This window comes from Vidua chalybeata, chromosome Z, assembly GCF_026979565.1.
Source record: "Vidua chalybeata isolate OUT-0048 chromosome Z, bVidCha1 merged haplotype, whole genome shotgun sequence".
NCBI lineage: Eukaryota > Metazoa > Chordata > Aves > Passeriformes > Viduidae > Vidua > Vidua chalybeata.
Window position 1 is genome coordinate 75,957,081 of NC_071570.1, and position 14,668 is coordinate 75,971,748.

Sequence of the window (14,668 nt, forward strand, 5' to 3'; positions counted from 1 at the left end):
AACACCAGGCTGGAACGGGCCTCAAGCACTGTCTGGTCCAACCTTTATTGGCAAAAGCATGGCCTAGACAAGACAGTCCAATACCCTGCCCAGCCAAATCTTAGAAGTGCCAGCATTGAGGAATCCCTGTGGAGATTGTTCCAGTGGCTGCTTGCTCTCATTGCAAATAATTTTCTCTGTGTGTCCAACTGGAATCTCCCCAGGACTCACTTGTACCCATTACCCCATACCTTTTCCACATGACTCCTTGTGAAAAAGGGAGTCTCCATCTTCTTTGCAGGCACACTTCTACGAGTGGAACATCACAATAGGGTCTCCTCTAAGCCTTCTTTTCTTAAGGCTGAGCAAACTCAGACCACTCAGCCTTTGCTCATATGGCAGCTATCCAGCCCTTGGCTCATCTCTGTGGTCCTTCTCTGGCCTCTCCAGCGTGTCCACATCTGTTTGGCACAGTGGTGTCCAAAACTGAGCACAGCATTCCAGATACTGAGTACAGTGTGGCAATGACTTCTCTGTCTCTGTTGGCAACATCTTTGCTGATGCAGCCCAGCATCCTGTTGGGCCACAGCAGCGCACTAGTCATTCTCACTGGGTTTGGTGTCCACCAGCACCCTCAGGGTCCCTTCAACAGACCTGCTTCCCAGCCAGGCTGATCCAACCTTGTGATGCACCCCTGGATTATGTTTTCTCAAGTGCCAGACTTTGCATTTGTCTTTGCTGAATTTCAGAAGGCTGCTGTGAGCCCACTTTTCCATCCTGTCACTTTCTCCAGGAGGAGGTTCTGGGAAACCATGTCAAAAACCTCAAAGACATTGGGAGAGAAAGTGTCCACCCCTCATCCCACCAAATTTTGCTCTGCACGCCCCATTCATTCACAGCATCTCTTGTGCCAGCTGACAGGATCTTCCAAACTGCAGCGGTGAGAGCTGGGGTGGTGACAGCAGCATTATACCCTCACTCCTTGAGGTGGGTGCTGAGGTTGGAGGGTGCCAGAGTCTGCCCAGCACAGGGTGGGTGCAGCTCTGGGGGCCTCCCATCAGGGACAATCCCTTGGGCACTGCTGGTGACCTCCCTGACTCTGGGAGCTGCCAGACCATGCCATAAGCAGCAGACTGCATGGTGGTGACTTGGGCATTCTCCAGTTTATGGTCACCATGGCAGAGCATGTCTATGTTCAGGTAGACAGGAAATGAAGCCAAAGAGTAGTAGTAGCTCCTAGGTGTAAGAAGTACACAGAAATTTAAGTGTTAAAATCACATTACGCAGCTGTGGAGGATATTTAAAGCATAATTTCTCCCAGCTAATGTATGCAATTAAAACATATAAAAATATCATTACACTTGCACTTTGTGTTACTTGTAAAAATCTGTAGCTGTATATTACATTTTATAATGGTGTTTTTTTTTTTTTTTCCTGTGTATTGCATTACAGCTGCAAACCATTATGGTGGTGCCATCTGTGGTATTGGTTCATTCTTTGTGTCAACACTTGAAGGCTTGAGACCACTGTTTGTTATTTTGTAAAATCAGGTGGTATCTCATTTACACACAAGAAAAGAATGCAGGTATTAAGAACTCTTTATTAGTGGTCTTTGTGGATAATTGCACAGGAAATGTGCAAGGAGACCCTTCATTTGTGAGACAGTGCAGAGCACCACTGCTGCAAAGTAAGCTGCATCCTCCATGGACTTTTTCTTTCCTTTGCTTTTAGAAATAACAGCCTCATCATATATTGGTGGTACTGCCTCAATGTTCTGCTAAGAATTTACATTTTAGGAGGAGTAGCATTGCTGTTTGGAAGTCCTCTGCATTTCTTAGGTGCTTTGCTTGAAGGCTTCCCACCTCCAGCAGAGCTTGCTGGGATGCAGCAGAGCTCATGGTCCAGAGCTGGTCACGGTTTGTGCAGACCCCATCGGGCTGCCTGTCCTACCACCACTTTTCCTTTGGCTGTCAAATTTCTGTCTCCTAGTGTTTTTCAGACTGTAAATTCTCTCCTGCTTGTTTGAAACAAGAGGCTGTTGTAGCATTTCCAAACCTACATAGAGCACAGTTTCATCTGCAACCTGCGTTAGTCCTTGTCATCCAGGCACACATAGAAAGTATTTTTTTGAGTAAGTGATGAAAAGAAATACTATGACATGGTATGGAAGTAGGTATAAACTATGTTAAAATTGCTTCAATAAGCTTTTAACAACCTTTCAAAAATGCCCTTTGAGCTGGGAGTACATGATATAAAGCACATGTCTCTAAAGCTGAACAGAGCTTACAAAAATGGATTAGGAAAAGAATCAGTTTCACATAATCATTTTTAAGGAACTTGTCATGACATTTTGTGTCTAATTACTGGAGTTACAGCTCACCTTAGTTACTACAGAAATCACAGGAATACAAGCATGTTTCCACATCACACTGCAGCTGGCCAAGAGGTGCCATGAACCTGGAGGCTTTTCCAGGTGCCCACAGACTCCTGTGGTCCTTGAGCCATGGTGGGATGCATGTTCCCATTCTCTGTGCCAGGTTTGGGGCATCTGCTCTGTTCTTCTCAGCGTCTTCCTTCCAACCCTCATCTCTGCACTTCCAAATTTCCACCATGCAGGGGGCTATCACTGACATAATTTTTGCTGTTGCTTAAATATAAATGGTGGCAGAAGAGCAGTCACAAAACTTCCAGTGGTTTCATCAGTCCCTCCAGCCACTGTTCTCAGGTAGACTCCACCACGTGGCAAGGCTGATGTCTATGGGCATCCCTGTGGTTCCTTGAGGCTGCTGCATGGAGGCTGAGCTGCCAGGCTAGGGATGGGCAGGACACCAGCACATGCTGCTCCATGGATTGCTGATGACTGTGTGCCCGGATCCCCGCTGGGGTGGGCACATCTGCACAGCCAGCTGTGCTGGGGTCCTGGAGCACTGCAGGGCTGCCCAGCAGTCCAGCTGGCTCTCCTCCACCACCGCAGCAAAGCTCCTCGCTGGAGCTGCTGGGCAGCAAAACAAAGCCAGGCCTGCTGTCAGGTGCTCTGACCTGTGGGAAGTCCCCAACCCAGGAGCACTGTTTGCCCCCAGGTGCAAACTCTGCAGGGTGCAGGGCTGTGTCCTGTATGTGCAAGGCTTGAGGCATGAGAAAAGTCCATCCTGATGGTAGTCTGGGCAGGTGCACAAGCAATCCAGCTCCACTCAGTGGCACTATTTGCACAAATGTTTGCTTAGATGTATATGTTGTCAGACTCACAAGCATTAGGGCTGCTGAGGTGTGAGGTCCCACCATATCTTTATTGAATGTGGGATGGTGGAGACTGAATGTTTTTCCTAGGAGATACATAAAAACTTTTCCATATATGGCTACAGTGAGATTAAAATACCTGTAGGAGGAGGACAGCTGTAATCCTGTGGGAAATCTGTTCAATAAATAAAATTCACTTTGTTGGTGAGTCTCATAACCAGCTTTGTTGTGCAGATTTGCAGAAATGCTGTGGGGTGACATCTCGAGGTGTACTGGCACAGCTCCAGCTCATATGTCTTGTGGGTCTGACTCCACTTTGTACATGAGGGAGGATTTCAGCTGCCTTACAGAAAAGAGACAAATGTTCTCATGGTGGAGAAGAGCTGCATCACTCATCAGTGAAGGACCAGAAGTGTCTGTCTGGTGATAAAAGTGCTAATCAATGCACTGCTGAGCACTTTAGGAAGAGCAGCACTGACAGGCCAATGACACGGTGCAGCTTCTTTTGTCTTGCTTCTTCCATTGCCGAGAGCCAGTGCAAATTTGGTGCTGGATGTACAGGCACTGGCTAGATTTGCTCTGCAGTGCAGATGGGTGCTGCTGGAAGGAGTGTGGTGTGGTGAGGGCTCACCTCAGGGTGCTACAGGGATGCAGCCTAGTCTGCAAGACTGTGCATGGATTGAAGGCAGCCTGGGAAGAGCCAGGGACCCTCCAGTTCCTGCTGGCTGGAGTAAAGGCAGCTGGGAGCAAGGTGCAGCGGAATCCAAATGTCTCCAGCGGTGCAGGGGACTCTGCAGGAGCAAAGGGCAGGAGGGAGGCCAGGCTAGTGACAAATGGGATGCAGTCAACCTGGCTATGCATTTAAATGGCAGATGAAACATCACTGAAGACCCATTGCCACCCAGTGCTAGCCACAGGCATGGTGAACTCTGACCAGCTCTGTGCTTCTGGGGTGTGCAAGTGTGCTGTGTTCAGCTGAGATTGTTCTGGGGACAGTCTGCCTGTGTACTGGTAGTGTGCACCACTTTTGCTGCACATAAGGAATGGAGCCAGATGGCCAACAAACTGTCACTGTCCTTGCTTGTCCAAGCACTTACAAGAGGGCAGTGGGCTTGAGCCATTCAGATTCCTCATGTCCTCACACATCCTGACTGCAAAGTTGGTAGAATACCTGTAAAAACAGAACGTGAAAGTGAGAGTGTTCACCAGTGCTCCCCTGAGTTTTCCTGTGTTTGGAGACAGGACAATGCACTGCTGTTGGCAGATGTGGGTCTCTGTGTCTCCAGAAGGAGCTGAGCTGGTCCAAGTATATCTAACAGGTCAAGGCTTGAAATGAAGAAGCAATAAGCCACTGAAATGGTACTATCACCGAAACATGATTGATCAATTGAATTCTATCAGAGACAGTGGGCAGTGAGATTAACTCAGGCCTGATGGGTTCAATGAGTTAAAGCATGATGTTCATTTCAGCTTCATTTCACCAGTCTTTGCTTGTGAAATTGGTCAATCAATAGAGGTTGAAGATCAGATATATATATATTGGTGACCATCTTATAGGGAATATAATCTAGCGTAGTCAGCTCCTGACTCCGGCTGCCTTCAGTGGGTAATGGAGACAGAGCAGAGACTCTATCAGTGCCACCGAAATGGCCTGATATCGTCTCCAAATGAAAAGTATTTTTGGATCTCTGATGATTTATCATTTTTTCCCCTTCTTTCTCACTTTGATCTACGATAAAACTCATACCTACCTTTGTGAAATATAGTGATTTCTCTTGAAAATATTTGCACAGTTATCAGCTATATACACTTCAAAATATAAAGACCCTTTTTAGTGATATTGTCCTTCAGAAAAAGGAAATAACAGGGCTTAGAAAATTTGAATAGTGTTAATACAAAGATCTCTCTTCACATATGTCGTCCTGAAACTAATGCTGTGCTGGGAAGAGCATTCTGAGGCAGCTGTCTGCCAAATGTATACAACCCTGAGAAGGTGGTGTGAAAATTCAGCTTATGTTTTAAACAAAACCTTCCATGTGGTAATTAAACAGAGTCTTTATCTTCTCTGGACTAATTTACAGGCATGCTACAAGAAAACAAATCACCTTTTTGCCTCCTGGTAATATTTCATTTGCTTCATAATGTTTTAAATGTGGTGAATAACATCCTCCCTAATTAGCCTGCATTTCTCTATAAGGTGGAGTAATTAGGTATGATAACAGGTAATGAAGTTGGACAGTACAAATTAGAGGCAGAAATCATGTCCTTTTGCATGTAGGCTGTTCATGGCACTAGCTATGTATTTCTTTGAGTCACCCTGTATAAGTGTATTGCTCAAACAAAGAAAACAAACAACCTGGAAAACTGAAACCAGTAGATTCCTTTTATCTTCAGAAGAGCACTGCATCAGATGAATCTACCATGGAGGTGCATACCTCATGGTATACCTTTATTATTAATAGCATCAGAAATATTAGACCAGCTGGATTTGCAGTTAGCATCTGTTTCTCAGCTGTTGTCACCTTGCTGACACTCTCAAGTGGAACTGCACCAGGGCAAAGTCTGTCCCATACTATAATACAGTATTTAAACAGAATCACAGAATCATAAAGCACTTTGTGTTGTAACAGACCTTTAAGACCACCTTGTTCCACCCCCTGCCATGGCAGGGACACCTCTCACTGTCCCAGGCTGCTCCAAGCTCTGTCCAGCCTGGCCTGGGACACTGCCAGGGATCCAGGGGCAGCCACAGCTGCTCTGGGCACCCTGTGCCAGGGCCTGCCCACCCTCACAGAGAAGAATTTCTTCCTAACATCTAATCTAAATCTCTCTTTTTTCAGTTTAAAACCATTCCCCCTTGTCCTATCACTATCTGAAATTGTGCTGACATCCTTATCAGTATAAAAAAAGGTGGAGCTGAACCATTTCTATATTTCAGTGCTTTTTACTGGTCTTTCTATATTTTGCCTTGTTCTCATACTAAACTTTAAGGTTTTTAAATATGTTTTAGTATTTTCTGAAGATAGCATATTTTGTTCTTCTTATTTTGGTCTGTAGTCTTAGAAATAGTATTATAAATCAAGTGAATTGTCTGGTGAGGGCTGCTAAAATTATGGTTTCCTTGTATTTAGCAATTTCAAACATTCTCCTGGTGTTTCAGAAAGCATGTCATGGATGAGTATCTAACCACAGAAATGCATTAGAAAAATGAGATCTCAATTTATCAAATCCTTTGAACTGATCTTGCTATTTGCTTAGGTCCTCAGAAAATAACTTGCTCTTTATTAACAAAGATGTATTAGTTGCAATGTCCAAGGACAGGTCAGACAGGACTTTAGGCAACCTGAATTGTGGAAGGTGTCCCTGTCCATGGCAGCTGACTGGATCTTGGTGGTATGTAAGGTCCTTTCCAACCCAAACCATGCAGTGATACCATATTTTTTGGATGATATCCATATCACATGGACAGACCTTTGTCAGCAAGACTGTGTGGATGGTATCTCTTCTCAGAGGCAGACATCTTCTGTGACTAACTCTTCCCAGACTTTTCGTAGGTTGTTCAGACTTTGGCAAGCCACAGAAAATCTTCGCTTGTGTTTGATACCAAGATTATGTCCAAGGCAGGCCAGTTTCTTTAGCAGCATGTCCAGTTTTTGTTGTGAAACATAGATCAGTTTTTCTGGGCAAGTGTGAGCAGAAGGTGTCCATGCATTTCAGAGTGGGAAAGGATTGCATTTTCCCAGTCAAGAAAATGCCTATCAGTGAGAGAACCAGGGAGGACGTTGTTCAGACCCGTCCCCAACATGACAAGACTTCCAGCTGCAGGTTGCAGGTGGGATTGCTCCTCAAACTGTGTGCATTTGAGGGAAACTGAGTCAGTGTTCTGAGCTGGGTGGGATGCTTGGGAGGGCCTTGACACTGTTTGAACAGGCATGGCATGTACTGGAGCCCTATTGCTGGAGGAGTAACATGTGGAGGCTCTCCCTGCGGCACTGTGGCAGGTCTCAATGCATTGCATCTCAATGCATTTCAGCAGAAGTAACTCAGGAAATTGTGGGCTAATGGCATCATCTTATCCCATACGCACAGTCTTACAGAGATAAAGGATGAAATGTTTGTTTGGGAAGAATGTAATCTTTTGTACTAAGGAGAGTGTTATATCTGTGCTCTTCACTCGAATTTCTGGAAAGATGCCATTGAATTGGGAACTAACTGTTTTGAAGAATAGGTAGGTATATATGTAGTGCTATTGTCAATAAAACATGTGAATGCAACCCTATGTGGACGCACTGATTATATGAAAAATGTTTTTATCACTCCCTGGAGCCTATGCATAATTAAAATTGTTTCAAGCCTTCCAACAGTATTTTAATTATCAAAGATATTCTAGTTAAACAATGTATAACGTTAATGGCATTATTTATATAATGTCTAACAGCCAAACACATCCTGAAGACCTTCACGAACTCCTGTCATAAGCAGTGTACAGGAAGTCCTTTAGTTCTACAATGCAATACAGAACTTACTGGCAATTAGTCTGAATTTGGTGCAAATTCCCACAGTGCAATCTGTGTTCCTTTGCTCACAGGATGCAGAGAGCAGGTGATAGTCACAGTGAGTGAGGCTTGGGTGCTTCCTTTCGTGCAGTGTCAGCCACCTCAGTGGTCCCAGTCCTGTCCAACCCCTGCCCAGGTCCCTCCGTGGCACAAATGCTGCATGCATTATTCCTCATCCCAGGACAGCCTGACTGCACTGTAGAGTGTGTCTTGGAAACTGATCCCATCTCATGTCCTCAGTGGAGGACATGTGGAGATGTTGGCAAACAGGAATGTACAAAAGGTGTGAGCTGGCAGCCCATTCTGGCTGGCAGCATATGTTGTGCTCCCAGCAACATACCAAATGCTGACCTTGAGACCAAACCCCTCCAGAGCCCAATCTCCATGTGATTTCATACTTTCTTTGCAGAGAGAAATACCCTCCTCTGCCTTGTGCTCTGGTGGCAGTGCCTAAGGGTTGTCCTTGCCTCACTGCGCCTTGGACGAAGGGCAGCTAGGATAGATGCATGGATGTGATGGCACAGGCACGTGATCATGCCTTTCTTCCTAGACCTCACACTCTGGTCTCTGGGCTGGGAGACCCTTCCCAGCACTATCCTTGTGCCTGTCTCTGGCTGAGGCTGCTGCACCAGGATTTCCTTTCATCGGTCTTCTCTTCTCCAAGGTGTTCACTCCCAAAAATCTGGAGCTGCTCCCCATAATAAAAGTGCTGCTGGTGAAAGGTGGGACTACTGCTCCATTTTCAAACACGAGAGGATCTCATTATACTTCCAGTCTCTGAATGCACAAACAGTGCACAGACTGTACTGGCATCACCAAGAACAGTTTTCAGGTCATGACTGTCTTCTATCATTTCACTCCCTTTTGTCATCCCCTTTATCCCAAAACTGCATAAAGCTTTAACTTTGATGCCAAATTGTGAATAACAGTTTAACCTGAAATTTAAAGCCAGCATTTCCATGCTCGAGAGACAGGGTCTCCCTGGCCCTGTGATACCATGCAGCTACGAAACAGAATTTTAATTCCATAAGCCATGGTTGACTAAACTCGGCACAGGGTCTATTAGATATTATTTGATTTAGAATAGTTAAAAAAAAATTAAAGATACACTGCTTCCTTGTATCCCTCTGCCCTCTGTACCTTTTCACACTTAGACATCCTACTCGGACCACAGGTTCAGGTTTTTGTTTCCCTTCCTGTGTGGAATAAACTGATCCTTCTGCTTCACAAAAGCCATCATCTACCCTTGACAAAATTGCATGATTTTCTCTGAGAAGGGTATATATGATGTTGTTGTCACTGAGATTGCTGCGCTCAAATTGAGAAGGGAGTTTCCAGCATTAACAGCTAACATCAAATAGCTGTTCAGTATTAGGAGAGTTCAGCTTAAATTCAGCATTAGCAACTGAGGTTGAAAGAGGTATTTCCCTGTGTTAGTCCCCCAGTCTGAGAACTCTGCCTTAAAGAAGCCTCACTTTCTGGACAGACAGCATTTTCAGAAAATTCCATCTATGCTGAAGGATGATCTTAAATCAATAGTCCTTTGTAAAAAATCTTGTCCACCAAGCATCCCTTGTATTACTGATGGCCAGCATGTGCTTGTGGTCACAACTGATGTCTACAGCAATGGGCTGTTTTTGTACAGATCACCTCTATCAGATCTCCTCTATACTTACAATGAAAAAACTTGATGCAGAATCTGCCAGAGGAGGTCTAGGTGATGTTATTCCTCTGCAGACTTCTTAGACTGTAGGCAACTGCAGCACTCATGGAAATCTTGCTGTTAAGGATGCATTTAAATTCTGCTGCTCAGAACTACTCTGGCAGCTAGATGCTATTTTTAAAACATTTCCTCCCTCTGTCTAGTTCAATGTTGCCATCTGGAGAAGAAATCTGATATTTACTGTTGTTCTTGGAGTTCCACCTCCTGGAGTCCTGGGAATACTGCATATCTCAGTTTTCTGTGCATAAAATACATATTTCCAGCACTGACAGGTGAAGGAAAAATAGGAAACCACTGTGAATCTTCAAAAAGCAAATTGCAACAAGTCCCTGTATTGCAAGAGTCTTTTCAGACTGCCAATCACACATTTTTCAAACTTGTCTCATGGCTTTTCAGCCATGTTCAGTCACTTATGACTCCTGCTAAAAATCTCTGCCAAGGGAGAGAAGGAGGAAAATGTGCTTTGGAGCCCAGGTTTGAGCCCTGCCAGCAATCTGGAGAAATACAAAGTGAATTGGAGCATCAGGAGTGCATCTTGGGCTGGGCCTTGCTGAGGACGTGGCAGTGGTAACTCAGCACAGGGATTCCCTACCTTAGTACAATGCAGACTGTGTTAGTGCTGCTGATAGTGATTCACAGAGAGTCCATGCCAGAGCTCAGAGTTCAGCATGGGATGGAGTTGAGCAGGACCTGCAGGTAGCACAGGAGGGGGACAGAGTGTGTGGGTGGTGACTGGACAAAGCATTCTGCTGGAGTTGACCCAAGCTGACCCAAGTTGACTGTGACTGTCATCATCAGGCCATCTACTTATACTCTGTGTTCTCTTACATACTGACCATGAACCAGACAGCTTCCCAGGTAGCACAGTAAAAGTGAAGCAGGCAAAAATGTAACTGTTATCCTGTATCCTGCCTTTAAATAATGTGTGAAGTTGTTGACGGGTTAAGGGTTGCCTGTAATGCAAGACTGTACAGTGTGTTTTCCAGCAAACTGTAACCTCTCAAAAAGTCTTCATTACTTCACCATACTGGTACATACATCTGTTTAAGGGATAAAATAAGACACTCTACTGTAGGTCACATCATGAGACTACTCATTTTTCCTCTTCTCTCTCCTGTTTGAAAGGTATTCAGGAATCTCCAGTACCAAATGGCCATTCTCTACCGAGCAGAGATTTTCTTCGGAAACAGATGCGAGGAGACCTTTTCACCCAGCAGCAGCTGGAAGTGTTGGATCGTGTCTTTGAGAGACAACATTATTCTGACATTTTCACAACAACTGAGCCCATCAAACCAGAGCAGGTACTATTGCAAATATTTCCTGTGTTCCTGATATGCTTTCCATGGCAGAGATCTGTTTGGTGTACATGACCAAAGGCTTTTCAGTTTCAGTTGACAAATATGGAGACACGTCTTGTCAAGCTCCTTTCAGCCAAGTCCATGTTAGCTGTTAAAGCCTATTAGAAAATTAAGGTAAACACTCGTTGTGCAAAGATCAGTAAGTGTTTGGCTATGAAATCACACCTGATCTGGACCAGCTGCATCAAAAGAATCTTTAAGGAGCACCACAGCTTCTGATGTTCTTGTTAGATCAAAAAGCAGGCAGTGCAGGTAACAAGGAGAAGACTTGCAAAATCCAATGCCTAATTTTGGTTTACAGTGAGCATGATTGTGGACACAAATCAGATTTTTGTATGCAGAAATGGTTTATTAGACATGTAACTGGCCATTTGCTGCAGCACCCGATTAGTATGTGAAGGAAAATTAATTGCACCTATGGATCTACTGTGTGTTTGAGGAGTACTTGGCACTAATATTTTGGAAAATTTCCATTTTTGCAGGCATAGTATAGAAGCACATGAAAAAACTGATTAGCTATGTCTCTCTGTGTTCTTCTTCTTAGGTGGCAGTATTTAATTTAGCTGCTGAGAAGGAGGTAGAAATTAATATATTGCTGTCAGCACCGATATTGGTCTAGCTTGCTACTTAATGATGTATTCAGCCATTAATCTTCGGTGTTCTTAATATCAGACATGCTTTTTAGCAAGGTGGATGGACTTTTCTAACACTGATTCCCCTTGGAAGGATCTATACATTTGAGGGCCATTGGAGATGCTCTCATGGCTGCCTACTACTATTGTGGCTTCAGTTAAGGAATGTGTAAACTTTTTTTATTTTTTTTTAAATGACTTACTTTTTCTGAAAATGCTACAGCAGAGTAGGAATTCCTCATGCCTTTAAGTTCATCTGTCATTATTTGTTCCATTCATAGAGACATTTGCTTTTCACCATCCTGCTTTTTTTTGTATTTTCCCTGATTTGTGTGTGCTGCGGAACTCTGCAGATCTGAAGCTGGAAAGAGATGGAAAGGGACACCATCAGTGTCTCTGGAAGGTGAAGTGGCCTTCACATGCCACTAGATGGTGGTTATCCCATCCAAACCCGGTGATGCTGGAGAGGGCAGGCACCGTGCCCAAGGCTATGGCAAATCTGTTAGCACTGGTCACCTAGGAGCTGCGTCTTGTTAGATCTGTTCCTGCAAAAACTTTATAGGCCAAAACAGTCACTGCAAAGGGAGCAGTGACGGGAGGAGCCTTTGATTTGTTTTTCTGGTCTGGAGCCTCTTAGTCATGGCCAGCTGTAGCTCATGGGAGACAGTCTAGCAGTCAGTGAACATTTATTCAGAGATAAACTTTTACTGGTTTTATAGGAAGAATGGGAGATTTGAATAAGGATATTGCTGACGTTATCCCAATTATCAAATATGGGATATTTGTATTTGCTCTTGATGGGGAAACGATCTCCCAGGGCCACATAAGGAGTTTTGACTAGAATGGCTCTAAGCAGCCAGATTATTAAAATAGGAGATATGATGATATTAATATGATGAACAGGACACTCCTTGGATGCTCTGGGAAGTCATGTAAGATGCTGAGAAATCTGGCATTATGAGGTTCAAAATGTACTTTGCAAAATCATGTTACTTGGCTTCTTTACCTGTAATTACAAAAGAAATTTTTAGTTGTTTGTTTTTTCATATAGTTTGGAATATGATCTTTGCTTTTGGAAGGCTGGACCATGGTTAAGGGCTTGTGGTTACTTGGGGTCAGCTTCTGCTTTTTGATGGTGTATGAAGGGTAACTTTCAACATGACCAGATGTGAACTGTATGACTTGTAGAGGTTTACAAAGACACCGTGTGAACCCCAGTCCTTACAGAAACAGTCTTGTCTCACCTCCTTGGTGAGTCAAGCAAAACTGTCACGATGATCAACCAAAATGGAGAAGCTGTCTGCATCAATTAGTAAGACCAAAGAAATCAATGAGAACAAATACTAAGGATATTAATGACATACCTTGGAAAACGAGAGTTGTCCCTGGATTAGATTGTTCTAGTAAAGCAAGATCTGCTGGTGACATTTGTCTGTCCAAAGTGCTGCTGGACCCCAAAGTGGTGTTTTAGGAGCTAAGTCAATGGTGGATGTATGGAGCTTTAAGCTCTTTCTGTAGAGAAAAATATGGAAAAGATACTCCTTCCCATGAGGACAAGATGTGGGAAGAAGACTGGTATGAGCTGCTGACTGTTTATCCATTTTATTAGAAGTGTGATCCAGCAGCAGCCAGCTGAACATCACTAATTTTGCTTCGGCACAAAAACTTACTGGTGTGCCAGTACTATTCAGCTGGGGAGGGCTGCAGGTATTTTATTGGAATAATTGTTACTCTATAGACACTGTAGGTCCCTTTTCCTTCCTGTTTTGTGGCTCCTCTCTAAGTATTCATCCTCACTTGTGTGCTGGGGGCAGGCCCTTGGCAATGGTGAGGGGGAAAGGAGTCCCTCCTGCACAGCACAGTATTTGCAGCCTCATCAGGCTTGGTTCCCAGATGCTGCCCAAAATCCTCCTGGTGCATTTTCTGCATAAAATTTGTCCTTACCTTTCTGAGTGTGTGGCCCTTCATGTAGGTAGAGAGGCTGATGGGCTGTGTGGGAGTAATTCCTCACCAGTGTGTAACCCTTTGCTTTGAATACTTCCAATCCACTTTCTTCAATTTCTCATCTTGATATTTCCCTCAGTTAACCTGCATAAAATAGGGGCTCGTGAGTTATTTATCATCTTACAACATGATTAGACCATGATGCTAATAACACCAAGACTGTGGGCACAATTCCTTACTTAAGAGATGGAGTCAATGATCCTTGTGGGTCCCTTCCAACTCAGAATATTCTGTGAATCTTCAAATCTATGCTGTACTGTTGACAATAATCATATTAACTTTCACATCTGCTGTAAATTATGGTATCTATGGAGAGACTGATGAGGAAGGGATACTTGATTTGGGGAAAGACTCATACCGTGTTGAGAGAGAAGGCAACCACTGGACAGTGACAGGGAAATAAAGAATCAGACAGTCCTTTAAGAGAAACAGTGATGACTGCATGTGCTGGGTAAGGCTCTCACCATTAAAGACTGTCAGATGTTGTTCATCAAGGGGCAGAAGTAAGGCATCAGTTGTTACTTGCCTTGTTTTGCAGCCTAACACCCAGCACCCAGCAGCCTAACAGCTGGGCACATGTGTGCTCTGCAGCACAGATGTGTTCCCTACATGTGTGGGGCATGAAAAACATCCAGTTGCAGAGGGAGCCAGGGGCTGAGGGCTGTCTGTGCAAACAGCATCAAGTTCTTTCATGTCTATATGTGGTAGGGAGGAACCATGACATAAAGTCAGTACTGAGAAGTACTCTGGCCCACCTCCCCGTGACAGAGCCCTGCTATAAAAATGAATTCTTCTGTTAACGGAATTCATAAGAATGAAGGCCTTTCTCTCATGTATATGCCCTTTTGTGCTCATTTTCTGCAAACAGCCCATGATTACTTTGCACAGGCTGTAAATGTTCACAGAAAACTGATTTCACTTATTTCTGGGCATGGGTATGGAAATGCACATAGTGGTATGTTTGCAACACCAGTGTTGCACTGCCATTCTGTACATGGCTGCTGTGTACCAGCTCCTAAGGTGTGTCTTGTCCATCTGCAGCGACAGCTCCTGCAACCATATAATGCCAGACCTTGTAATTCTTAGACCTTGGAAAAGGAAAGCCTTCACAGCAGCTTCCATTCTCTCTGTGTTCTGTGTGTATGTGGATGGGCCCTGCTGCTCCCCATTGTGTTGGCT

At 44.2% G+C, this 14,668-nt stretch overlaps 1 protein-coding gene across 2 annotated transcripts in view; it reads left to right on the forward strand.

Annotated features, from left to right (window-relative positions):
- PAX5 (paired box 5) overlaps positions 1–14,668 on the forward strand; it is a 128,640-nt gene that overhangs the window by 38,188 nt on the left and 75,784 nt on the right. For both annotated transcript variants that reach the window (XM_053931595.1, XM_053931594.1), the window contains exon 6: positions 10,621–10,796. In XM_053931595.1, coding sequence (XP_053787570.1) covers positions 10,621–10,796 — 176 coding nt within the window. The remainder of the gene's footprint in view (positions 1–10,620; positions 10,797–14,668) is intronic.